The sequence below is a fragment of the Rana temporaria genome, chromosome 3, assembly GCF_905171775.1.
Source record: "Rana temporaria chromosome 3, aRanTem1.1, whole genome shotgun sequence".
Taxonomy (NCBI): Eukaryota; Metazoa; Chordata; class Amphibia; order Anura; family Ranidae; genus Rana; species Rana temporaria.
This window is the reverse complement of record NC_053491.1, coordinates 428,096,959-428,123,799: the sequence shown is the minus strand read 5'-3', so window position 1 is coordinate 428,123,799 and position 26,841 is coordinate 428,096,959. Positions and strand designations below refer to the sequence as shown.

Here is a 26,841-nt window from a genome sequence, read left to right as displayed (position 1 = left end):
GGCAAACCAAGAGAATGGGAATAGCCAAACAGCCAATTGAAGTTCTCACTGTGTAGGGCACTTTTAAGATCTCTACAACAAAACTCTTGCTGGTGACTTCTCCTCCGCTCCAGCATGCAATATATTGCAGAATAGAGCCAAGACAAGAAATGTGTAATGCAGTGAGAGCTTTCAGTGCCCTACATTGTTTAGTACAGGAAGGTAAAATAGCTGCCCATCAAGTAACAAGAAGGCAGTAATATTGTTTGTGGATTGTACGTAGATCTTTTGCGCCTAATTTTTACATGATACCCAGCAGTGGCGGCCCATCCATAGGGGCGCTGTCCCCCAATCCAGGCATCTGGCCCCCTAATCTACATAAGGGGCGCCAGATGCATGGATTTATTTTTATTTTTTTGTTTGAAGCACATGATTAGAGCTTGTCTTCCTGATTCTCCTCCCAGCCACTCAGGAAGCAGTTCCTGAACTCCCGGCCAATCAGGTTTTAGTCAGGACCCACTTCCTGTTCGGCCTGGAGGAGAAGCGATGGCCCTGGAGCAAGGAGCTGCAGCCCAGATCCATGTCTGCATGATCTGACTCCTAAGGTAAGGAGTCCACTGATCGCCCCCCACCCCAGGCGGGGGGATAGCCACATTCCCATCCGTCTCACGCAAACAGGGGGGGGGATCACATTCCCATCCGTCTCCCGCGGCGGGATCGCTGCATTCCCGTCTGTCTCCCGCGGAGGGGTGGGAAATTTCTGCATTTCTTCCTGTCCATCTCCCACGGTGGGGTTGGCGTGGGTTTGCCGTGCCCCCCTTGCCACCAAAATATTGAGCACCAGCCGCCACTGATACCCAGTTTCATAATAAAAATCAAAAATTCCCCTTTTTACCATACAAACAGTTCCAAGGGCTCAGAGTGTGCACTAATAACTACACTGTATTTTTCTGTAAAAACTGAAGTATGAACGAGCAGCAGGAAAACATCTGGCTTAATGCCACATAACTTCTTGGTCTGTGATGATGGAATTGTAAATTTGTTTATAAATTCTGTGACTTGCTTTTAGTTGTGTCTTCAAATATACCTGCGGGTATCTTCTCTTAATGTAGGACAATGCTCCATCAGGGACCTTTGCCACCTCAGAGTCTCGCACTGCGTTCACAGAGGTCACTCTTGGCCTGTGCGTTAAAGCTTCCACCTATAAGAGAATATTGACAATCAACAATGCAAGCTTTGCATCTCTCAACATTGAAATTGCATTACCCAGCACTTTATCGAAGCATATTTGAGTTCAATTAACCTCTTTCCCACGGCGCCATAGTCAAAAGACGTCTACAGCGCGGTGGAGTTATTCTGGGAGGACGTCCCTGGGACGTCCTCCCAGAATCCTTCACTCGTGCACCCCCTGGGGCGCGCTCCCGGAATCATCTGTGAGCACCGGGTCTAGAAGACCCGGCGCATCACAGATCACGGTAAATTGCCGCTGATAGCGGCCGTTTACCACGTGATCGTTCCGTCAAATGACGGAGCGATCACTTGCAAACAAACCGGCGTCATGTGATGACGCCGGTTCCTCCCTCTCCTCTCTGTACCAATCAGTACAGTGTGAGAGGAGAGGGGGGAGAGCGGAAGCAGCAGCAGCTGCTGTGGGCTGGATCTGTGACAAATGCAGTCACAGATCCAGCCATCCCTCCCTGTGCAATACTCTGCAATAACACCAATACTCTGCAATACCCCCCATACTCTGCAATACCCCCCATACTCTGCAATACAATACCCCCCATGCTCTGCAATACCTGCTAATATGACAGAAACGAGAATTTTTTTTTATTTTTACCAAATTTTCAGTGTTTTTTCTTTTATAGCGCAAAAAATAAAAAACCCAGAGGTGATCAAATACCATCAAAAGAATTTAAGCTCTATTTGTGGGGAAAAAAGGACAAAAATTTCAGATGGGCACAATGTTGTATGACTGAGTTATTGTCATTCAAATTGTGAGAGCACCGAAAGCTGAAAATTGGTCTGGTTAGGAAGGGGGTTTAAGTGCCCAGTGGTCAAGAGGTTAAAATAAAATCTCTCATTTACTGGAGAGCTAAGGACTGGGAGCTTTATTCACCTACAGTGTTTCCTGCTGGTGAAATCTGGTATTACAATGTGAATATAGAAACAAAGCAGATCTCTATGGCAGCCATTGTAATAGAATATTCTGACCTCTGCAAATTATACAAAATAACAGCTCAGCATAACAGAAGAGGAGTAACCTAGTAGGATTAACCAACCAGTAGAACCAACAGCACTCAGAGACAGAGAATATGCAGACTTCCTCTCTTCCCTAGGGTTTTCTTTAAAAAAAATGACCTCGTTTGCTTGAGTTTGCCTTGGCGCCCCCCTTCCACAAACCTACTATGTTATTAGAACTGTGAGCTATAATCACCTACAGTGTTACCTGCTGGTGAAATACAGTATTACAATATGACTATATGGACATTGTTTCTCTGAGAGTCATTATAGTCTCACCTGTGGGCAATTTATACCTAATAACCACAATACATGGAACTTTCCACTTCTCACCATTCCAATTAGCTCGCCTCGGCCATGCTCCCCTACAACACATTTCTTCCCATCGGGATTCTGAATCACTGAACGGAGACGTCCATTTAGGGCAATGTAAGTACAGTCAGAGGGGTCCCCTTTTCTAAAAAAAAACAGTTATGTTAAGGGGAAATACAAGAAAAAGTTTAAAAGAAAAAAAAATAGCTGTATGAGGTAGGAAGACAACAAAAAAAGAGAAATAGAGACAGAGGAGGCAAACGTGAGCGATACGAAGACAGAAAATATATTCTGAGATGGGGGTCAGAGAAGAAAAGAGATTAAGAAAGAGAAAAGATTGGAAAGAGAGAGTGGTAGAAGGAGAGAATAAGACAGATTGGATGGAAAGAAGAGAACGAAAGAAAGGAAAAAAACATAAGCAAACAAACAAAATCAGACATAGCAAGGAAAGTGAAAACCTTTGCATGAACATGTCATAATTATCTCATTATCGCTTTTAGCCTGTTTATAATGGGCTGAGTTACAAGGCTAACAGACTGAGCAAGACAGACTAGCCTTCTCCTTGCCCCCCTCTAGGTTGATGTTTTTTGTGGGAGATTCCTAAGTGTTCCTTGGCCAAATGCAAAGGACAGTCCTTCTAGAAAGCTCTCTTGGCCTGTTTTCCAGTTGTGTATGGCTAAGACAGTTTTACTATGACTACCTACCATGTTTCCCCAAAAATAAGACCTACCCCAAAAATAAGACCTAGCGTTATTTTCCAGGAAGGCTGCAATATAAGCCCTACCCCAAAAATAAGCCCTAGTTTAAAATGCTTGGAAAATCCTATAATCCACTCTCTATTACAGTAGTATATAATGTACAATGTGTGTGTTTCTGTAATATAACTTTGGGAAAGAGAGCTCCGGCTGGTCACAGTAGAGCAGAGCGGCGCTATAACGAAGGTATTTGGCACCTACCCCGAAAATAAGCCCTACTGTGTCTTTTGTTGCCAAAATGAATATAAGACCCGGGCTTATTTTTGGGGAAACACAGTATGACAGGAGACAAGATACCCTTCAACTGGCTCTAGATGACATACAAATTTATAAAATCACAGCTTCTAATAAGAAAGTGCAAGGGGACCCACTAAGGAAATATTTTTGTAGCAAGGACATGGCTAAATTTCTTCTAAACTATTAGAATCCAGGATACAAGACCTCTGTTTTTAACTAAAAAGAATGTCAGCAGATTATTTTGTTCCCCCATCCCATCAACATGCATTTACCCGTTTTAAACTCTGCATCAGTGAATACATATACATCTCCAGCCTTACCTGTACAGCTCTTTACCAGCCTCAACTCCAATCCAGTCAATGGCAAAATCCACTTGTCTCACAAAGGGGGACACCCGCTGAGCAACAGAGTGAGCCACAGCAAGCAGCACCCGGGGATGGGAGCGCAGGATCCTAAATGACAAAAGATGCTGTGAAATGACTATGGAAGGCAACAAATTTATTCACATAGCAGAGGATCTGAAAATTTATTATTTGTCTGGCCACAAATCTATCCCTTTCTTTTACTTGTTAAGCTACATTACAAAAATGGCAGCCAAAATCCCGCTGGCTGTCAGGAACAGAGCAATCAGTTTTAGCAGTTTTTTTAAAATGACAGTTGCCCAGCTGTTTTGGTGACCCACATTGATCCACTGATCTATTAAGCAGCATTGTTCCAGGCTAGGGACTCAGTTTTGAAGCAAGAAAATCAGCATGATAACCAGGCAATTAGCATTTACAGAATAGGAAGTCTCACTATTTTTTTCAGGAAAGATTTCCCTTAAAGTGGTTGTATATACCCCCAATGCGGAAGTTGTACCTATAGGTAAGCCTTTAATAAGGCTTACCTATAGGTACTGTAAATATCTCCTAAACGTGCGCGGAGATAGTTACCTTGTAGTGCACCGAAGATGTCACCCTCTGTGCCGTTTCTTTACTAGCACTAGCAAGTGCCGTTACTGACGGCTCCCACACGCATGCGCGGGAGTGACGTCACGCCACTCGGGACAGTCACAGAGCTACGGGGTAAATGACTGCGCTATATCAAGATGCCACTCAACTCAACAGAGACGGAGTCCGCGCCCCCCGGAAGGAAGAGGGATGAAGATGGATGCAGGGACAACGTGGGACAACGTGGGCTTCGATTGCAAGTAAGTGGCACATAATGGGCTAGTATGCAATGCATATTAGCCCATTATGCTTTTACTTTGCAGCGGAAAAAACAGGAAGTAAAACCCATCAGGGTTTAATTCCTCTTTAACGCCGTAACTTAACCACTTGCCTACTGGGCACTTATATCCCTTTCCTACCCAGTGTTGCATGACAATTGCGTGGTCATGCAACACTGTACCCAAACAAAATGTTATAGTTTTTTTCACACAAATTGAGCTTTCTTTTGGTGGTATTTAATCACCACTGTGTTTTTTTTTTTTTGTTGCTGTTTGTTTGTTTTTTTGCTACAGGAACAAAAAAATACCAAAAATTTGTTATAACATTTTGCAAACGGTTCGTTTTTCTCATTCACTGATGGGCACTGATAGGCTGCACATATGGGCACTGATGAGGAGGCACTGGTGGACACTGATGAGGCGGCACTGGTGAGACAGCACTGATGGGCACTAGTAGGTGGTACTGGTAGGCATCAATGATAGGCGACACTGATGAGGCACTGATGGGCGCTGATTGGCAGCACTGATAGGTGGCACTGGTGGGCACTTATTAGCAGCACTGTGTGGCACAAATTAGCAGCACTGGTAGGCACTGAGGCAGGGACCGATGACCCTGTAACAGCAGCTGGTTACCCGCTTTATTATTTTCTCCTCACGCTGATCACGAGGAGAAAAGCCAATAACCAGCTTCTGTTTACTTCCGTGATCAGCTGTGATTGTCACTGCATACTTTATGCATATCATTTATTATTATAATTTATAAAGTATGGGCCGGATTCAGAAAGACTTACGACGGGCGTATCTGTAGATACGCCGTCGTAAAGTCCGAATCCGCTGCGTCGCAACTTTAAGGATATGCTCAAACTGACATACGCTTAAATGTTGCTAAGATACGACCGGCGTAAGTCTCCTACGCCGTTGTATCTTAACTGCATATTTACGCTGGCCGCTAGGGGCATGTACGCTGATTTACGCCTAGAATTTGTAAATCAACTAGATACGCCTATTCACGAACGTACATCCCCGGCCGTCGCAGTACAGATACGCCGTTTACGTAAGGCTTTTTCCGGCGTAAAGTTACCTCTGCTATATGAGGCGCAGCCAATGTTAAGTATGGACGTCGGGCCAGCGTCGAATTTTCCGTTGATTACGTCGTTTGCGTAAGTCGTTCGCGAATAGGGCTGTGCGCAATTTACGTTCACGTCAAAAGCATTGGCTTGATTTGGAGCATGCGCACTGGGTACTTTCACGGACGGCGCATGCGCTGTTCGTAAAAAGCGTCATTTACGTGGGGTCACAATACATTTACATAAAACACGCCCACATCTTCCACATTTAAATTAGGCGGGCTTACGCCGGCCTATTTATGCTACACCGCCGCAACTTTGCTTTGTGAATACTGCACTTGCCTGTCAAAGTTGCGGAGGCGTAGCGTAAATAGGATATGTTACGCCCGCACACAAATACGTGCTCCCTACCTGAATCTACCCCTATATGTATTGTGTGTTTAGGGGCCCTTTACACAGTGTACAAAAAAATGAATGGAGAGTACAGAGAGAGAGACCTACTGGTAGAAGTGAGTGCGGCTCAGGCACAGGAAGGAGCTGTCCTGCGCGGCTCTGATAGTGAAGATCAGAGGCTCCCCAGTGAGAACTGTCAGTTGTCCAATCATTTCTCCGGGAGCAGTCACAAAGATACAGGAGTCCTCTCTCCCTGTCATCCCTTGAAAGACATGAAGACAGCCTGAGAGCACAAAGTGCAGTCCAACATCCTAAAAGGAAAAAAGAGTGGTCATGAGAGATGGGAAAGTTTGGAATAATGAATTTTATAAAAGTATCTTTTAATTAAAACTTATTGTCACCCATGAAAACCACTAAGATTTTTCCTTCTCCTTTTCCAGTGCAGCATGGGAGAATGAAAGGAAAGATATGATTGGTTGCTATAAGCATTACAACAGCTTCTTTAAAACGCTATCATAAATAGGACATTCAAGTGGTGGAGAGATGCAATATGAGACTTTCAGCAGGAAATAGTGCAATACAGTAAATGCCGAGGTCCTTCACATCTTCTGCTTACATGGTCACCCTTCTGGGCAATTACTGTCTCGGCCTTTACGTGATGAAGAGTAAGTTTGTCCTCAAGTAATGACAGATCCTGCAACACAAACATTTTGAGTTAAAGTCCAACTCCAGATACCATATAAAAGTGAGAAAGAGATCATGCTAACTTTTTATTTTATGGCCATTAAAGTGGTTGTAAACCCTCTCTGACAACTTGCACATCAAAATATTTTTCTAAAATCCACTTTTATTTATTCACGATAAGATATCTGATGTTTTGGGGCCACAAACCCCCGACATACTCCTTGCTTCTGATCTAGGCGACCAATCCCAGACAATACAGGAAGTGGAAAGAATTCTTCTCCAATCATAACAGACAGCATTTAAAACAGGACTGAAATCCTTTAGTCACTCTATCCAAAACTTAACATCCACCAGCCCTGTGATGTCGTCATGGAGGAGTGGAAAAGAACTCCAGTGGCAACCTGTGAAGCTCTGGTGAACTCCATGCACAAGAGGGTTAAGGCAGTGCTGTAAAATAATGGTGGCCACACAAAATATTGACACTTTGGGCCCAATTTGGACATTTTTACTTAGGGGTGTACTCACCTTTGTTGCCAGCGGTTTAGACACTAGTCACTGTCTGCTGAGTTATTTTGAGGGGACAGCAAATTTACACTGTTATACAAGCTGTACACTCACTACTTTACACCTTTGTGAGATACTGGGGTAGATTCAAAGAGCAATTGCGTCTGCGTAACCATAGTTACGCAGCGCAATTGCTTACTTGCCCCGGCGTATCGAATGCTCCTGATTCAGGAACCTCGATACGCCGACTGCAGCCTAAGAAATGACTGGCATAAGGCTCCCTATGCCGTCATATCTTAGGCTGCATTCTTACGCAGGCCGCTAGGTGGCGTTCCCGTTGTGGTCAGCGTATAGTATGCAAATTGCATACTAACGCCGATTCACAACCCTACGCGAGCCCTGCGTACGCAGTTTACGTCGTTTGCGTACGTCGGTTTTTTGCGTAAGGCTGCCCCTGCTATTAGCAGGGGCAGCCAATGCTACGTATACCCGTCGTTCCCGCGTCGCGAAATTGAAATTTACGTAGTTTGCGTAAGTGAATCGTGAATGGCGCTGGACGCCATTCACGTTTACTTTGAAGCAAATGACGTCCTTGCAACGTCATTTACCGCAATGCACGTCGGGAAAGTTTCCCGACGGAGCATGCGCACTACGCTCGGCGCGGGAACGCGCCTAATTTAAATGATCCACGCCCCCTACGGGGTCATTTAAATTGCGCACGCTTATGCCGGGCATTTTGCCGGAGCGCCCACGCAATTTACGGAGCTACTGCTCCGTGAATCAAGGGTAGCGCAGGTAATTTGCGGAGGCGCAGCGGCAAAACGGTGTGCTGCGCCTCCGTAAAAACTGTGCAAATCTACCTGAATCTACCCCACAGTTTTTTATGTTTATGCTGACACCCTGTGGTCATTGTTTTAATTACACACGATTTTCTGTGTATCCTCTTATATGATGTAACTCCTGTTCCTGTGCTCTTCCTGCAAGACACACATTGAGACTTGGAAAGATATTCCTTTTGACTTCAAATGCTACAAATGCCAACAATGCCTACTGAATCATGTTGGTTGCCTCCACTCTTGCATGCAATAAAGATAATTGTGGATGCCAAGTGTTTGGTGAGTTCAACTATGTAATGAAGATTGTCTGCAGTGATTTTCTCTGCTACCTTCAGGCCAGGCATAGAGGTGTCAGAAAGAGATAAGTCACTATTACAATTATTGGAGCCAGAACAATTATGTCGACTGACCACTTACTTCAAGGTCCATTTGCTTGGCTAGCTGTTTCTTTCCATTCTCCAGTAACCTCCGCATATTCTCTTCAGACTCCCAGAAAAGTATCTCCTGTTGTATTATATTCATAGTTTTTTATTTCACTCTCCAGCACAGCACATTGTACAGTAAACAGATGGTAGTCTTCATATAATAACGCATGCATAACAGGCATATATCACAGTATAATGAGACCAAAGAAAGTCAGGTCCACATCACAAAATAGAGATCCAACATCAGTCTCAAAAAGCTATATGTCCCAGTCTACTGCAAAGCTAGAGGCCCCCGTAAAACTTCACACACCAAGTTTGTGTCCTGGGAAACGAAGGCTGAAGCCAAGAGAGCATCATTTTAAAACGGATAAGAGACAAGTCTTAGGTAAAGGGACCTGAGAAGACAGGTTTCCACAAAGTGAACCAGATGAACATGATAGCCCACCTTCACTGAGGTGGAGCCTGCACTACCAGTGTGGACAAATGGGATGTGTAGTCCTGCGAATATTGAAAATCGTGCTCATGATACCACGTTTTGAGAAATTGTTGCAAAGCTGTTGTTAAATGTTCCATATCATTAATCTCATTGACTACTACTATCCAGTGTCCAATTGAGGGTGGGTCCACACTTCTCCACTTTTGTGGAATGCACACCTTGGTGGCATTAAAGTGGGAGTAAACACCCATGCATGATATTTACCTATAGGTAAGCCTATATTAAAGCTTACCTATAGTTACTGTATATATCTCTTAAACGTGCACGATTTAGGAGATATTTACTGTACATGCAGCCTTTGACGTCACCGGCGCATGAGCTCTGAAGGAATGGCACGGGTTCTGTGCTGTAAATGGCAGCTCCCGCCAGCATGCGCAGAGTGATATCATTGCGCCACTGGTGACTCACACAGCTGGAGTCCGCAAACCCGATAGGAAGACCAGGTAAAGATAGAAGTGCCTTCAGCTGTGACATCGTGTTGCCGGAGGGCTTCGTTCTAAGGTAAGTTTCACATAATGTTCGAGTATTCGATGCATACTAGCACACTATGACATTGCCTTGAAGGATAAAAAAAAAAACCTGCTTTAAGCAGGTGGATCAGGAGAGAGACTTTTTGTACCTGCAACTCAAGAGTGGAGTGAGGCATAAGAGAAACAACTCAGGACACACCTCCAGAGAAATATTGGTGATTTTATGGATTAGCCATTTGACGTCTTATGAGAAGGGACATATACTGTATGGAGGCATGACCAAAAGAGATGTAGCAGTGTACTTTCTTTTTGTTGACAATGCCAGCCCATCCGAGAAACATTGGGACAGATCTTATGAAGAAGTGCCAAAGTCTTACACCAACATGTCAACAATTTATACCCCACCTCCTGATACCCGCAGGGGAGGGAGGATTGGTGGACAAAGGAAAGAATCAGTTCCCTCTGCGCAAGGGGTCAAGTTCTTGTCAAGGTCATGCTGCCATTTCAGCAGGAACAGGGGGGGGGGGGGGAATTCCCCAGGTGGTCTAATAACTATAGCGTAAGAAGTCGATAATGTGTGGCTCATCAAGGAAGAACACGAGCAGAGTTGTTCAAATGAGGATAATGGCCCCTGGTTTACCCTACTTAGCTTGATTGTAGTTAAAAATGCATAAGTTGCATAGCCCTCCAAGAATGCAAGGGATGGGTGGGGGAAACCATGGCTTGGATCTCTGGCATTGTCCGGCATCGTCCCCCTGACAGGAAGTGTTGGACCTGAAATTGATTGATCAAGAGAAAAGCTTTGAATTTTCCATCCCCTAAGCCAGGGAGAAATTTTCAGGGCCCCTATTACTGGAGACATAAGAGTGGGTGTCTGGGGGCTGGGATCCCAGACATCCCACTTTGGCCAAAACTGCCACCATAGTACCTACCATAGGGTGCAATATCACCTCCAATGATAGAGATATGGGGGTAGATTCACGTACGGGCGACTAAAATTAGGACGGCCTAGCCTACTTTTTTTAGGCTACACCGCCTTAAATTATTTAGGTTAAAAGTGATTCTCAAACCACTTACCTTTAAATTTTAGGCGGCGTAGCCTAAAACGAGCGGACGTAAGCGCGCCTAATTCAAATGACTGGGAGGGGGGGCGTGTATTATTGAAATGAGGCTTGACCTCACGGTTTTTGACGTTTTTTACACTGCGCATGCGCCGGGCGACTACATTTCCCAGTGCGCATTGCGGCTAAGTAGGCCGTACGGGCCTATTGATTTCGATACGTACGTAAACGACGTAAATCCCGATTCGCGGATGACTTGCGCAACCGACGTAAAAAATACGAACCTCGAGGCGGGAACGGCGGCCATACTTAACATGGTTATTCCACCTCATAGGTGGAATAACTTTAGGCGGCCTATCGCGTACGGAAACGACGTAACTCGACGGTGTAGGCCCGGCGTACGCTCGTAAATCGTTGGGAATCGGCGTAGTCCCTCATTTACATAATCTAGGCCGGCCGCAATGGCAGCGCCATCTAGCGGGCAAAAGAAACATTGCAGCCTAAGATAGAATGGCGCAAGCCAGCCTATCTTAGGTATGTTTAAGTGTATCTCTGTTAGAGAATACACTTAAACATAGGCCGGCTTAGATTCAGAGTTAGGTCGGCTTATCTGTAGATAATCTAGCCCAACTCTTTGTGAATCTACCTAATGGTCTACAACAGGGGGGTCTGAAGTGGACAAGGTGACATATTTTGTTCTAGACCCACCCAGCCATTTTCTAATCCCTGTTTAATAAAAGCTAATGTCTGGTACATATTAATTGCATTATGATATTTAAAGGGGTCCAGAAAACTGATACCCCTCTCTTCTTAGGTAGTAAGAATCCGGTACGAAATGTGTTTTTGTTTGCTAGCCCTATAGAAAATTTAGGAATTCTACTTTTGTCGCGCAGAGAAAGAAACACAGAATAATCACTGGGAGAGTTTGTAAAAGATAGAGAAGTCTTGGTAGGTCTGTAATTTTTAGAATGCGGTTACACCCAAACCAGGTAAACGTCTGCTGGTGAAGCAGGTCAGTCCTAGTTGACCCCAGCCAGGGAAGAAAGTTTTCTTTAAATATCTCCGACAAGGAGGTGGTAAGATAAATGCCCAAATATTTGATTTTCTTCTGAGCCTAGATGAAAGGGAAGTTGGTTTGATGCCAACTTCCCAATGCCTCGGGAGCTAGGTTAATATTTAGGGACTTTGTGAACGTTGACTTTATAGTTGTCAGGTCTGCATAAATTTGTAACTCCTGTAGGAGGTTGAGGATGGATGTGTCTGGGGAGGTGGTGAAAAAAAGGAGATCATCGTTGTATGCTGCGACTTTATGATGTGTGGTCCATCTCCTCTTTTATTAAATGCTAGTATACAGTACTCTCAGGCCCCGTACACACGACCGAACATGTCCGCTGAAACTGGTCCGACGGACCAGTTTCAGCAGACATGTTCGGTCGTGTGTACGGCCGACTGGACAATTGTCCGGCGGATCGGACAGTTTCCAGCGGACAAATGTTTCTTAGCATGCTAAGAAACATGTCCGCTGGAAGCCTGTCCGTCGGACATGTTCGGTCGTCTGTACAGACTCACCGGACATGTCCGATCGGCCGAAAGCCCTCGCATGCATCGAAGTGAGTCGACGCATGCGTGGAAGCATTGACCTTCCAGGGCCTCGCACGTCGCTGCGTCATCGTCGCAGCGACGGCGCGGCCACGTCACCGCGTATCGTGTCCGCACGGATTTCTGTCTGATGGTGTGTACAACCATCAGACAGAAATCCGGCAGCGGACGCAGCGGACAGATCCGCTGGTGTCTACGAGGCCTCAGAAGTCACAAAGTACAGCAAATCAGAATTATATTGCATACATTCACAAAGGCAGGGCCTGGATATCCAAGCGTCAGAAGTGGCTCACCGCATCTGGGGGTGATACTGGAGACTTTCCCACGTGGCTCTGCTCTAATTCACAATCCAGGGACCTCCAGAAACCTGCACAACATATAATGTACAGTGTACGGAATAAAACAAACCTGCATAAAGCTTTATATTGCCTATGTCAACTATCAAATTGTCATGCCGCGTACACACGATCATTTTTCGTCATGAAAAAAACATTGTTTTAAAAAAAATGTAATTTAAAATTATCGTGTGTGGGCTTCACATCATTTTTCAGCTTCTGAAAAACAACAATTTTTTTTCCCTGAACATGCTGCAATTTTTAACGACGTTTTAAACGATGTAGTTTTACGGGTTGTAAAAAATGATCGTGTGTGGGCTAAAACTACGTTAAAAACCCGCGCATGCTCAGAAGCAAGTTATGAGACGGGAGCGCTCGTTCTGGTAAAACTACTGTTCGAAATGGAGTAAGCACATTCATCACGCTGTAACAGACAGAAAAGCACTAATCGTCTTTTACGAACACAGAATCAGCTAAAGCAGCCCCAAGGGTGGCGTCATGCGCATTAAACTTCCCCTTTATAGTGCCGTCGTACGTGTTGTACGTCACCGCGCTTTGCTAGAGCATTTTTAAAAAACGATGGTGTGTGGGCAACGTTGTTTTAATGATGAAGTTGGAAAAACTTCGTTTTTTCTACATGCCGAAAAACTTCGTTTTTTTTCATGCCGAAAAACGATCGTGTGTACGCGGCATCACACTGCCAAGTACCCAGGTTCAGATAAGTTGATCAGCTGGATTGGAGGGCAGGGGAAACATTAGAAGTCTAATGCCGCGTACAAACGACCATTTTTAATGGTCTAGAAAAAACAACGTTTTTTTCAGCCCGATTATTGTTAAGCCTGCCTTGCCTACACACGATCGTGAAAAAAAAATGCTCTAGCAAAGCGTGGTGACGTACAACACGTATGACGGCACTATAAAGGGCATTTGCGCTTTTCAGTCTGTTACAGCGTGATGAATGTGCTATCTCCATTACAAACGCTAGTCCATTACAAACGCTAGTTTTACCAGAACGAGCGCTTCCGTCTCATAACTTGCTTCTGAGCATGCGCATTATTTTCACGTCGTTAAAGCCTACACAAAACCATTTTTTACGGCGTTAAAAACAACAATGTTAAAAACTACGCGAAAATTTTGAGCATGTTCTAAATTTTTAATGCCCATTTTTACGTCGCGAAAAATGCTCTGGAGCCCACTCACGATCGTTTTTAACGACATAAAAAAAAAAAAAATTCACATTGCGAAAAACGGACGCGTGTACGTGGCATAATAGACCCCTGATGCTTTCATAATGAGACACTGTCACCTGCCAATGCCATCACAGAGGGGTTTGTTTTTCCCATTGTGATGACAAAGTTTATTGGCAAAAAAAAAGGCATGCTATGTAAAGAGCAATTGTGCCACACATGTTAGGTATTGCCACAAATGTTGCAGTAAGAGCAATAACTCTAGCCCTTGACAATTTTGTATATCACAGTTTTTCCCTATTTGCAGATGTGCACATTTTATGGCTTTACACGTCTTTATTTTATATTTTACAAAAAAATAGACATTGTATTGTGTTTGCGTACACTAAAAACAGTGCAAATATCATGCAACTTAAAAAATTGCAACTGCGACCATTTTATTCCACAGGGCCTATGTTTCAGAAAATAATTAAATTGTTTAGGAGTTTAAAGTAACTTTCTAGAAAAAATAAATAAAGAATTGCACCTGTACAAAATTGGTTAAAGTGGAGCTCCACCCTACCCCCTTCCACATTTGGCACTTTTTGGGGGGAGCAGGTACCTGTTTTTTGACAGGTACCTGCTCCCACTTCTGGCTCTGATTGCTGTAGTGATCTGAGCTGGAGGTTCAGACTCCCCTCCTCGCCTGCAGTCTTCTGGAACAAATCACAGTGTCCCAGAAGACTGCAGGATCATTTACAAGCCCCAAGGCTTCACTTCCTGTTTCCTTTACTTCCCTTACGCCAGCACCTGCACCCAAAGATGATTAAAGAATCAGCTCGTTGAGGACATCACTGGATCCCTGGACAGGTAAGTGTCCTTATACTAAAAGTCAGCAGCTACAGTATTTGTTGGGGGCCGAATCCCGCGGCAAATCCAGCGGTATAGTGCCGCTATTTTTACCGCCGCTATACCGCCACCGCGGCTCCCGCCCCAGTGTGAAAGGGGCCTTATTCAGGTAAAAAGGTTGTCCCCAGGACAGGAAGTGAGGGGAAATCTGTCTAGCAGCAGCACAGACAGAACGCTTTTTTAAGTTACATAGAGGACTTCTACAGCTTCATAGTTACATAGTAGGTGAGGTTGAAAAAAGACACAAGTCCATCAAGGCTAACCTATGTGTGTGATTATATGTCAGTATTACATTGTATATCCCTGTATGTTGTGGTCGTTCAGGTGCTTATCTAATAGCTTCTTGAAACCATCAATGCCCCCCGCTGAGATCACCACCTGTGGAAGGGAATTCCACATCCTTGACGCTCTTACAGTAAAGAACCCTCTACGTAGTTTAAGGTTAAACCTCTTTTCTTCTCATTTTAATGAGTGGCCATGTAACTTGTTAAACTCCCTTCCGTGAAAAAGTTTTATCCTTATTGTGGGGTCACCAGTACGGTATTTGTAAATTGAAATCATATCCCCTCTCAAGCGTCTCTTCTCCAGAGAGAATAAGTTCAGTGCTTACAACCTTTCCTCATAACTAATATCCTCCAGGCCCTTTATTAGCTTTGTTGCCCTTCTTTGCACTCTCTCCATTTCCAGTACATCCTTACTAGGACTGGTGCCCAGAACTGGACAGCATACTCCAGGTATGGCCAGACCAGAGTCTTGTAGAGTAGAAGAATTATCATTTTATCTCTGGAGTTAATCCCCTTCTTAATGCATGCCAATATTCTGTTTGCTTTGTTAGCAGCAGCTTGGCATTGCATTTGTATTGTTTATTGTTATTTCCCTGTTGCAGATTTTTCCTTACTTCTTGTCTGGTAAAAGGTTGTCCCCAGAACAGCGAGCGAAAATCTCTCTAATGGAGCCTGGATAGCAGTAAAACCTGACAGGGTCTTTAAACATTCCCCATTCTATCCAAACCTAAAGAGAAGGTTTTGAGTATAGATATACTTGAAATGAAAATCCTTTACTATTAAAATATTATCAAAGATACATTTTTCCACTCAACAACATTTTCTAAGTAGCCCCTAAATGAATTTGAACAATGGTCTATAGTCATAGCAAGAATATAAACATTAAAAGAATATTAAAAAATTACCTGTTTTTCCAGCAGATGTGGATTTACAGTCTCCTAGACGTGGGGGTCTCCTTTGTGTGGGAAAAGATTTGAAAACATCCGGTTGATCTTCTGAAAGGAGAACAAAGAGCTAATGTTTGTGGCACTATGGTTTCAAAACAATCTAAGTATAAGGCTGCTTTCACATTGGGGATAGAGCCGCGGTGACGGTATAGCCGCACTATTTTTTAACGCGGCTATACCGTCGTATTTACCGCGATATTCGGGCGCTAGCGGTGAGGTTTTAACCCCCGCTAGCGGCCGAAAAAGGGTTGCGTTGCGGGCGGTATTATCGCGGTTTCCTATTGATTTCAATGGGAAGGCGCGGTATAGGAGCGGTGAACACACCGCTCATATACCGCAGTAAAGATGCGGCTAGCAGGACTTTTGGAGCGCTCCTGCTAGCGCACCGCTTCAGTGTGAAAGCCTTCGGGCTTTCACATTGAACACTACAGGGCAGGTTTTTTTCATGCGGTATAGCAGCGCTATTTTTAGCGCTGTACCGCATGAAAAATGCCTCAATGTGAAAGGGGCCTTAGTAAAAGTAAATGCCTGCCAGATCTAACCAACTTTGGGTTTGTTTAGGGCCCTTTCACACTGGTGCGTTTTTGCAGTGTTTTCGCGGTAAAAATAGCGCTATTAAAAGCTCCCCATGCCCCTCTCCATTGAAATGAATTAAAAACTCAGTAAAAACACAGTAAAATCGCGGTAAAAACATTGTGTTTTACCGCGATTTTAACGCTCTGTTTTTACCGCGTTTTTACAGCGGATTTTAATTCATTTCAATGGAGGGGGCATAGGGAGCGTTTTAATAGTGCTATTTTTACCGCAAAAACGCGGCAAAAACGCACCAGTGTGAAAGGGCCCTTAGACTTTGTACGGAACTGAAGGATAATATTTCAAATATAAGTGCAATGTAATATGTCACTGTACATGCACTAAATCAAACCGATACCTAGATGTATACAAATTAAATATTAAATTATCTATTTATTTACATTGTTGGCAAAAATGTCTTTATGCCCAATCATTAAAGCGGATCTCCACTCTAAAGTGGAGTCCCGCTGATCGGCATCCTCCCCCCCTCCGGTGTCACATTTGACACCTTTCAGGGGGGAGGGGGGTGCAGATACCTGTCTACAGACAGGTATCTGCACCCACTTCCGGCCCTACGATACGGGCAAAGGACGGGTTTTTTTTCCCCTTCCCGTCCGTCCCCCGTTGTATGCTGGGAACACTCGGCTCCCAGCACACAGCGGGAGCCAATCGGCGGGCGCAGCGCGACTCGCGCATGCGCCGTAGGGAACCGGGCAGTGAAGCCGGAGCGCTTCACTTCCTGGTTCCCTCACCGTGGATGGAGGGGGGAGCAGCAGGGTGACGAGCGATCGGCTCGTCATCTGCTGCGATCACCGCTGGACTCCAGGACAGGTAAGTGTCCTTATATTAAAAGTCAGCAGCTGCAGTATTTGTAGCTGCTGGCTTTTAATATATTTGTTTAGTGGCACATCCGCTTTAACTGAATCCCTTAGTGAGAAAATCCAAGGCACTCCTACCTGGAGTATATCATCCCCTGCAGTGATCTCCTCAATGTTGGATGTTGATGGAACTGTCATAGGGAATCAACATTTAGTTTAAGAGACTGAAGTTTGGAGCTAGGCCTGGAGGTGCTGTTTAATGGCAAAAGTCTGCAAGGCCACTCACAAAACAATACTGGATTTAAACCAAATTGTCGATGTACACCCACTATACAACCCACTGCATGGCGAGGAGTGGGTGTTTCCTGCTATACTTCAAGAGACTATTAAGGACAAATCTGGTAAATATAGATGAAGCTTTAGCCATTCTGTGCTACTATCAAATCTGACCATATGCTATACCTTCAGTATGTGTTCTACTTCTAGAAAGGCGAGGTCGGACAGGACGAGAAGGACTTGATTCAGACTGAAGATCCTGCATGAAGAAAAACTTGTGATGAGTACTTGTCTTGGTCACTTTTCACCCAATGCTTTGCTTCTTAGGCCCCGTACACACGACCAAACAAACATGTATGCTGAAACTGGTCCGCGGGCCAGTTTCAGCATACATGTTTGGTCGTGTGTAGGCGCGAGCGGGCCGAATTCCAGCAAACATTTGCCCGCCGGGCCTTTTCCCAGCAGACAAATATTCCTGGACGTGTTTTAAAACCGTCCGCTGGAATCCTGCCCGCTCGGACATGTACGGTCATCAGTACAGACCTACCGTACATGTCCGAGCGCCCGCCGTCCCTCGCATGCGTCGAATGACTTCGACGCATGCGTGGAAGCCTTTAAATGGCAGGCCCGCCCACGTCGCCGCGTCATTGCCGCGGCGACGACGCAGACACGCCCGCGGAATGTTTACGCGCGGACTTCTGTACGATGGTTAGTACAACCATCGTACAGAAGCCCTCTGGCAGGCATGTACGGTGAAAACGGTCCGACGGACCGGTTTCACCGTACATGTTTGCTCGTGAGTACCCGGCCTTAGTGCCATCTTAATGATGCACAAAAACATAAGAGTGATGGCAGAAAATGACAACATTGTCTATCAGGTCTGTCCTATATGTACACTGCTCAAAAAATTAAGGGAACACTTTAAAAACACATCAGATCTCAATGGGTAAAAATATCATGCTGAATATCTATACTGATATGGACTGGGTAATGTGTTAGGAACTAAAAGATGCCACATCGTTTGATGGAAATAAAAATTTTCAACCTACATATGGTTAAATTCAAAGACACCCTGATAATCAAAATGCCTCCCCAGACCATCACTGACCCACCACCAAACCGGTCATGCTTCAGGCAGCATAACATTCTCCACAGCATCTCCCAGGTCCTTTCACGTCTGTCACATGTGCTCAGGGTGAACCTGCTCTCATCTGTGAAAAGCACAGGGCACAAGTGGAGGACCAGCCAATTCTGATGTTCAATGGCAAATGCCAATCAAGCTCCACGGTGCCAGGCAGAGAGCACAGGGCCCGCTAGAGGATGTTGTGCCCTCAGGCCATCCTTATGAAGTCTGTTTCTGATTGTTTGTCAGAGACATTCACACCAGTGGCCTGCTGATGGTAATTTTGTAGGGCTCTGGTAGTGCTCATCCTGTTCCTCCTTGCACAAAGGAGCAGATACCGGTTCTGCTGATGGGTTGATGACCTTCTATGGCCCTTTTCAGCTCTCCTAGAGTAACTGCTTGTCTTCTGGAATCTCCTCTATGCTCTTGAGACTGTGCTAGGAGACACAGCAAACCTGCTGGCAATGGCGTGTATTGATGTGCCATCCTGAAGGAGTTGGACTGCCTGTGCAACCTCTATAGGGTCCAGGTTTTGCCTCATGCTACCAGTAGTGACACTGACCATAGTCAAATGCAAAACTAGTGAAAAACAGTCATAAAAGATGAGTAGGGAAAAAAAACGTCAGTGGCCTCCACCTGTAAAACCGTTCCTGTTTAGGAGGTTGTCTCATTGATGCCCATCTAGTACACCTGTTAATTTTATTCACACCAAAACAGCTAAAACTAATTAACAACCCCCTCTTCTACTTAAATGACCAAATCCATATCCCAGGAGTTTAATTGACTTGATGCTATACTCTGATTAAAAAGTTATTTTTTTTGGGGGGGGGGGGGGGTTGAGCAGTGTATTTTTTTTTTTTGTTTTTTTACTTTTTTGTTCTAATTATAAATTATTTTTGTACCATGTAACATGTTTAAATCCATTAACTGTTGACTGACTCACTACCCCAGTTGGAAAGTCTGTTCCAAGCATCAGCTACTTTTTGGTAAAATACTACTTTCTAAGTTTTGAAATTTCCTCCTACAAGTCTGAGGTCTTATCTCTTTGTTCTTGATCTTAGCTTCATATTGAAAGTACTGCCCTCTGGAACCTTATTCATGAGCTTAATGTAATAAAAGATTTCAATTCTTTCCTCAAGACTGTACAAATTAAATTCCTACAGTCTCTCATAATATGGTTTATCTCTCAGACCTTTCACAGATTTTGTAGCCCATCTCTTTTTTTGTAAACAAGGTTTCCAGAACAAGAACTGTTCTAAATGATGTCTAACTAAAGATCATCATTTAGTTATCTGGACCTCCTTCTTTAACCGGATGATCCCTCTATAGAAAGCTAAAGACTCATATAGGGCAATCAGGACCTCCTTCCTCCTCCTGAACCCTCCAGTGATGCACCCGCATCCCCTTACAACCCCTAATTGTTGAGAGTTGATGGGTATTACATGCTGGAAGAGTTCAATAGTCAGGCCCAAGTAATGGTGTAGAGCTAGGAAGGTGACTCTCTGTAGACGAAGAGCGATAATCTGATGAAGGAAGAATGGGAGAAAAAAGTGAATATATGATGGCTTCATTTTAATTCCATGAACATAAAACTAAACAATATGTTTTTCCTAGATTATCTCCCCACTTTCCACAACCACATTTCTTTTATCTGAGGTCCGAAATACAAAGCAGAATTTTGAAGCTACCAACCTGGACAGTCCGGATTAAACTCTGGGGGTAGGAACGGAATACAGCAGAAAATGCCTCAACAGGAAGTCGTAGCACCGTGCTCTTCTCTACAGCCTTCGCTGTTACTGTGCGGTATGGCCTCTGGTGGCCCTGCAGATGGCAAACAACACTTATATTACATATGTAGGATATAAAAAAAAACACCAAGGTTACATTCACTGTATTTATTGTCAGAGTATTAAATGTTGTGCTGGAAGTTTCTTGGATGTAGAGAATACTTTACTTTCATGAAGAATATCTTTATCATGTCTTACAGCATTGAGACAGGAACTGAACTTATCATAATATGAAACAGGAAGCAGAAGCATAAGAGAACAGTTAGGAAAGCAAATACTTCCTTGCATTACATTACCATAGATACACATTATATTACTGCAGTGCCACCTGCTGCATAGAAAGGTAGAATGCATAAATACAGTTCACAGTATAAAAAGCTACTTTACATAACTTGCTGATGTACTTTCAACATTTCTGTTGTCTGCAGACCCTGTCACCAACTGACAAGCAACAAGCACATCAAACACAACATTTTCAGCTGAACAGGGAAGTGCTGAAAATGCCCTGCACTTCTGTCAGCAAAAATTGTGTTAAAACAGGCATTGAGAAATCATCACATCGCCTGCCAATCGCCTCTGAAAAGCAATGCACACTCTGCATGTCTAAATCTACCCTAAATGATTATTTATTCACTTGCAATGTGCCTTTGAACTTGCTAGAACATTTGATTACTCCAGCAGAGTTATTAAGGTACCTGAAGGATGTATTGCACATGTAAGGGGGGGTTGAAATTACACCAGTTAGGTGCTGCCACGAATGAGAGGGTAAGGGTTCTTTGGTTATGATGGGTGGTTTTTGGGTTCGATCCACTGGTCTTTTGATTTAAAAGAGGGACAGTGGTCCAGAACAGAGAGCCCCTGAGCAGAGAGACCCAGAACCCATTAGAGAACACCGTAAGGGAGAAAAATAGAGAATTGCCCCTGGGAGGAGTAAAAGAATGTTGCTTGTTACTGCCGTGATGTAGAAGAGCATCATGACCTGGAGCTCATCCTCGAAGTTGCCAACACTGGAAAATGCCAATAATGGATCTCCTTTATCGTATGTAGCCATGCCCCCACAGGGGTTGCTGAATGTTGTGGTTCACCTGTCACCCTACCCAGCCAGACATCCATATCTCAGTCTTTCAAAGACACAGACCAGTCCATAGCTTTGCTTGTTTTTATTTGAGGGGATTAAGCTTGGATGGGGATTTGGGAATAATGGGATGCCCCGGAATTTTTGAATAACCAATTGGTGAATTTTATAACAATCAATTGGTGAATTTTAGAGCAATCAATTGGGACAAACTATTTACACTCCCTGTTCATTTCACTACGTCAGTCTCCTCCAGCACTTTCCTTACCGCAGATTGTTTCTCCTCCAGGTTAGCTAGCACTGCATGGGTAGGTCTGACACTGCTTCAGCCAGGCTTGAATGAACTGCCTTTTGCGAGCAGGGCCCCTGGGCCCTTGTGGTGTAGAAATAGTTTTGGTGCTAGCTATGCTCTATTCAGCTACCACTCCCAGATAGCTTTCTTCGGGTCCTGCCAGCTAGCCTGACTGCAATGACCTCTTTCTACTGCCCTTTCCACAGTCCTCTCTGCTGGTTCTGCACCTATCTTAACTGCAATCTCCCAGTTCTCTCAGACGTGCCTCCCCAGTCCTCTCAACTGTGCTTACTTACCAGTCCTCCCGTGTGTAGTCAAGTTGCAAGGCCTCTCATGTGACCCACACTTGGCGCCCAAAGAAGTAATGGGAAAACATGGAGGAAAGGTCAATCTTTAACCCTACCCCTACACACGATACTTTCATTTCTGATCTGAATTTTTTCCTTGTTTTTATTTTATGGATTCAGAAATTAAACCTAAACAAGTATTTCTTTTTGTGCAACCTAGATCATTGCTTTATTTAATCCTTTGCACTTCTTGGTACCTTACAACTGCTTCAAACTGCAGCTTTGATAATGCATTTTAGTACATTCTACAAACTAGAAAAACATACGCTTCTCTCTTCAGTTTGTAATATTTTATTGTGCCTGGCTGATCAGTTAGTATATTTGCAACACAAGAGCAGAATAGATCAGTTCATATGCTGTGCTGTGCTCACCATTGTCCTTGTCTCATTTTGGATGAAGGGTGTTATCTGTATTTTGCAGGATTACTTTTTGGCAAAGGCTTCCGTGATGATTGTGTGTGATGACTGTGTGACAAACAAGCAAAAAGTTGCGGAACACACAAATAAGTGAAGCTTAAAGGAGTTATAAAGTCAGAAGGTTTTTTTATCTTAATGCTTTCTATGTATCAAGATAAAAAAAAATTCTGTGTGTAGCAGCACCCACCTAATTACGCACCTGAGCCCCATCCCTTTACAGCAATGTTCACAAATGTCTTAGCCATCCAGGACTCTCCTCCTGATTGGCTGAGACACAGCAGTGGTGCCATTGGCTCCCACGGCAGTCAAAGTCAGTGAGCCAATCAGGGGAGAGAGGGGGCGGGATGAATAGAGACACGGAGCGGTGACTCAGCTCCAGTGCCCCATAAGTAGCTGCTGACTTTGGGGGCACCATATAGGAGGGAGGGAGGGACTAGGAGCAGCAAAGAGGGACCCGAGAAGAGGAGGATTGGGGCTGCTCTGTGCAAAACCAACTGCACAGAGGAGGTAAGTATATAGAGGATCCCTTTAAACTAAAAGGGGTTAAAGCTAAATAAAAGACTTCTTTCTGATTTTTATCTGAAAATATTGTCTATGCAAATATAACTTACTACAGTGGAGGGGCACAAACAGTCCATCATAAAAACAGACTGATCATTCTATAAAAAAAACACCCAAAGGGAGTAGTAATTAGTATATTTTCTGTATGTTTGACACACAATACATAAAAAAAAAATAGCAAAGCACCTGCTTTAAGCTGAATTAAACCTCAGTATAAAATTGGCAATAGCTTCCTTGTGCTCCATTGCAAATAGTGACTAGCATTTTATTGTAGCAGCCCGCATCTATATCAAAACGTCTGTCCCCTGCCATCATGCAGCAGAGCCAGACTGCTGTGTTTCATGTGTGTAAGGCACGGCCCTCTCTGCTGCAGTCTGACATATGCGCAGGGCCGCCATCAGGGGGGTACAGGCAGTACACCTGTAAGGGACCCGGAGGTCCCCAGGGGCCCGGATGGCAACTCCTTTTTTCTTTAATTTATAAAAAAATATATATATTTTTTTATATATATTTCTTTTTTTATTTATTTATTTTTTATTAAAGGGCCCAGAGGTCCAGAGGCCCTGGATGGCAACCCCTCTTTTTTTTATTAAAAAAATGTTTTAATTTTCTTTCTTTTTATTAAAGGGCCCGGAGGATTTTTTTTTTAAATTGGCGGCCCTGCATATGCGTGCTGGTGAGGTGTGATACACCGTGTTTTTAATCTAAAGCCTGTCATTCATTACTTCAATGTAAGTGTATAACCGTTTTTAAATAAACTTTCTATGCTGTATTTGCTATGAGATTCTCCCTGCTTGCTTTATATGTGTGATAAGCGATCCAAGGAAGATCATAAGCTGACTATGCGATTTGATTGTATATGGAGTAAAACTTCCAGGATACAAATCTGATGTACTTGTCACATATTGCTGGATGGATAATATGCTTATCTGATCCCTTTAATTCGCGATCCACACTGCGTGGTAAGAGGCCATCTTTTTTAAAGGCGCACCTTTGATTACGTCAGCTTTTCGAGATTCTACTACACATCAAGCACTTTTCACATATGAAATTATTGTAGCTTTTTTTTGACCCATCAATTATTGTTTAGAATTGTCTTAAAAGGAACATTTACATTCAATCACTGCTGATTTGCTTGCACATTGTTTAAGTTACATATTTGTCTGTTTGCACTTTACCGTGTGCTGAAGAGATATTCAAGGCCCATATAGCTTGCGCTTTATTTTATTTATTTTTTCAAAATGTATACATAGACCTCAACAATTTTATTTAAATTTTATTTAAAAGAACAGTGCACTATTTTTGTCTGACATAAGGCTTGTGAGTGAGAGCTAGAGCCCTACATTCAGTAAAGCTCACATTCCATGCCATGTGGAGGGCTCTTCCAACAAAGGTTCTAACCGATTGCATACAAAGCAAAATGAAATAAAAGGTTTTGTGTTGGGTTTAAAAGGGCAAAAGATTTGGCTTACTGGTAGTGTGCACTTGAAGAAATAAGGTGTCATTGCTGGCCTTCCTTTGATAATGCTAGTTACCTGACCAACTCTCACTGCAGTAATTGGCCTTATGCCCTGTACACACGATAGGAAATTCCGACAGCAAAAGTCCAATGTGAAATTCTGACCGTGTGTATGCTCCATCGGACTTTTGCTGTCGGAATTTCCGCCAGCAAAAGTTTGAGAGCTGGTTCTCAAATTTTCAGCCAAAAAAAATTCCTAACGGTAAATCCGATCGTCTGTAGCAATTCCGACGCATGCTCGAAAGCATTGAACCTCATTTTCTTGGCTCGTCATAGTGTTGTACGTCACCGCGTTCTTGACAGTCGAAAGTTCAGATACATTTTGTGTGACCGTGTGTATGCAAGCCAAGTTTAAAGGGGTTGTAAAGGTTTGTTTTTTATTTTCTAAATAGGTTCCTTTAAGCTAGTGCATTGTTGGTTCACTTACCTTTTCCTTTGATTTCCCTTCTAAATGTTTTTTTTCTTTGTTTTCTTTGTCTGAATTTCTCACTTCCTGTTCCTCCTCAGTATGCTGTTCAGTAAGCTCTTCTGACTGACTTTCCACTGCTCGGATGATGGTGGAAAGCTTACTGAGGAGAAACAGGAAGTGAGAAATTCAGACAAAGAAAAAAAACATTTAGAAGGGAAATCGAAGGAAAAGGTAAGTGAACCAACAATGCACTAGATTAAAGGAACCTATTTAGAAAATAAAAAACAAACCTTTACAACCCCTTTAAGCGTAATTCCATTGGAAAAAACATCCAAAATTTTTCCAATGAAAAATCCAATCGTGTGTACGGGGCATTAGGCAGCATTGATGAGCAAGGCCAAGTGACTAGTATTTTCAGAGAAAAAAAAGAAGAAAAAAAAAAGGGGGGTAGGGTATGTTTCCAGAACAGGTTTTTTGTTCTAGCACCTACCTAGAGACAGGGTAGAAATTATGAACCCTCTGACCTTGTGGGATCAAAGCAGGTGTTCCGGTGAGCTGGTTCCTACCATCGATATGGTCTCCGAGCCGACGGAAACCTCAGAGCGGGAACAGCTGTTCATCAGCTGTAGACGCGCTCGCTCCCGATGGCTGATTATACACTCTATACACGCCGCTCTACACAGCAAGGGCCAGCATGGGGCGCATATGGTATTGACCAGTGTTTTTTTGATTGGTTATCCACGCCACTCTTTACAGCAAGGGGCGGATGTGATACAGCCCCTTGCTGTATAGAGCGGCGTGGATAACCAATCAAAAAAGCACTGCTCAATATCACATCCGCCCCTTGCTGTGTAGAGTGGCGTGTACTATAGAGCGCCGTGTATAAGCAGGCTTCAGGCAGTGGGAGCGAGCTCGTCTAAGCTGACAATCAGCTGTTGAGGCTCTGAGATTTCCGTGGCCTCCTACTGCGCCTGCGCAGCCGAGGCAGGAACCATATCGATGGAGGAACCAGCTCGACAAGACACTGGCACATCAAGGCCTTTTTTCTTGTGAAAGAAACCTGCCTACACCAGACAAATAAAATCCACCTAAAGAACACAACTATATTCTCAACTCACTGTTAGAACATCCAGGATGCTGAGAAGGCTGTGCACATTATCACCAGGAGAAACCGACTTTATGTAGTACCGGGTACCATCCTGCTCGGAAGAGATTAGAAGAAATGAAATACATCACGGCTTGCACTCACATCAGACTAATGAAAAAATCATTATGTGAGACTTAAATTAGTAGATCACCAGCTTTATACAGTGACATTTTCCAGCATATGACACATTTGTTTAGGATTACTTAGAGATAGCAAGTTAAGATTTGGCATGTGTAAGAATCTGACTCTAAACTCTTAATTTGTTATTATGGTAAAGCTTTTCCTCTCAGGAATAGATGTTTGCGCTGTTGGTCACTTGTTATCTCTTCCTGTCCCAGCAGAAATGTTAGCCTAGAGCAGTGATGGCAAACCTTGGCACCCCAGATGTTTTGGAACTATATTTCCTATAATGCTCAACCACACTGCGGAGTGCATGAGCATCATGGGAAATGTAGTGCCAAAACATCTGTGATGCCAAGGTTCGCTAACACTGGCCTAGACTGTAAGGCCCCAAAAGAGGCTGCCCTGTGCTATGTCAGAACTCAAGAATAATAATTGACACCCCACCCAGGCCAGCAGCCTGAATGATAA

The 26,841-nt window shown here is 43.8% G+C and overlaps 1 protein-coding gene across 2 annotated transcripts in view; it reads right to left on the bottom strand.

Annotated features, from left to right (window-relative positions):
- Positions 1-26,841, bottom strand: part of LOC120933208 (patatin-like phospholipase domain-containing protein 6) — an 89,268-nt gene that overhangs the window by 38,275 nt on the left and 24,152 nt on the right. For both annotated transcript variants that reach the window (XM_040346286.1, XM_040346287.1), the window contains exons 8-19: positions 26,222-26,302; positions 20,390-20,518; positions 20,140-20,220; positions 17,761-17,833; positions 15,866-15,955; positions 12,560-12,633; positions 8,633-8,719; positions 6,808-6,885; positions 6,300-6,502; positions 3,845-3,976; positions 2,554-2,677; positions 1,067-1,180 (exon numbers count right to left, since the gene is read on the bottom strand). In XM_040346286.1, the coding sequence (XP_040202220.1) occupies positions 1,067-1,180; positions 2,554-2,677; positions 3,845-3,976; positions 6,300-6,502; positions 6,808-6,885; positions 8,633-8,719; positions 12,560-12,633; positions 15,866-15,955; positions 17,761-17,833; positions 20,140-20,220; positions 20,390-20,518; positions 26,222-26,302 (1,266 nt within the window). The remainder of the gene's footprint in view (positions 1-1,066; positions 1,181-2,553; positions 2,678-3,844; positions 3,977-6,299; positions 6,503-6,807; positions 6,886-8,632; positions 8,720-12,559; positions 12,634-15,865; positions 15,956-17,760; positions 17,834-20,139; positions 20,221-20,389; positions 20,519-26,221; positions 26,303-26,841) is intronic.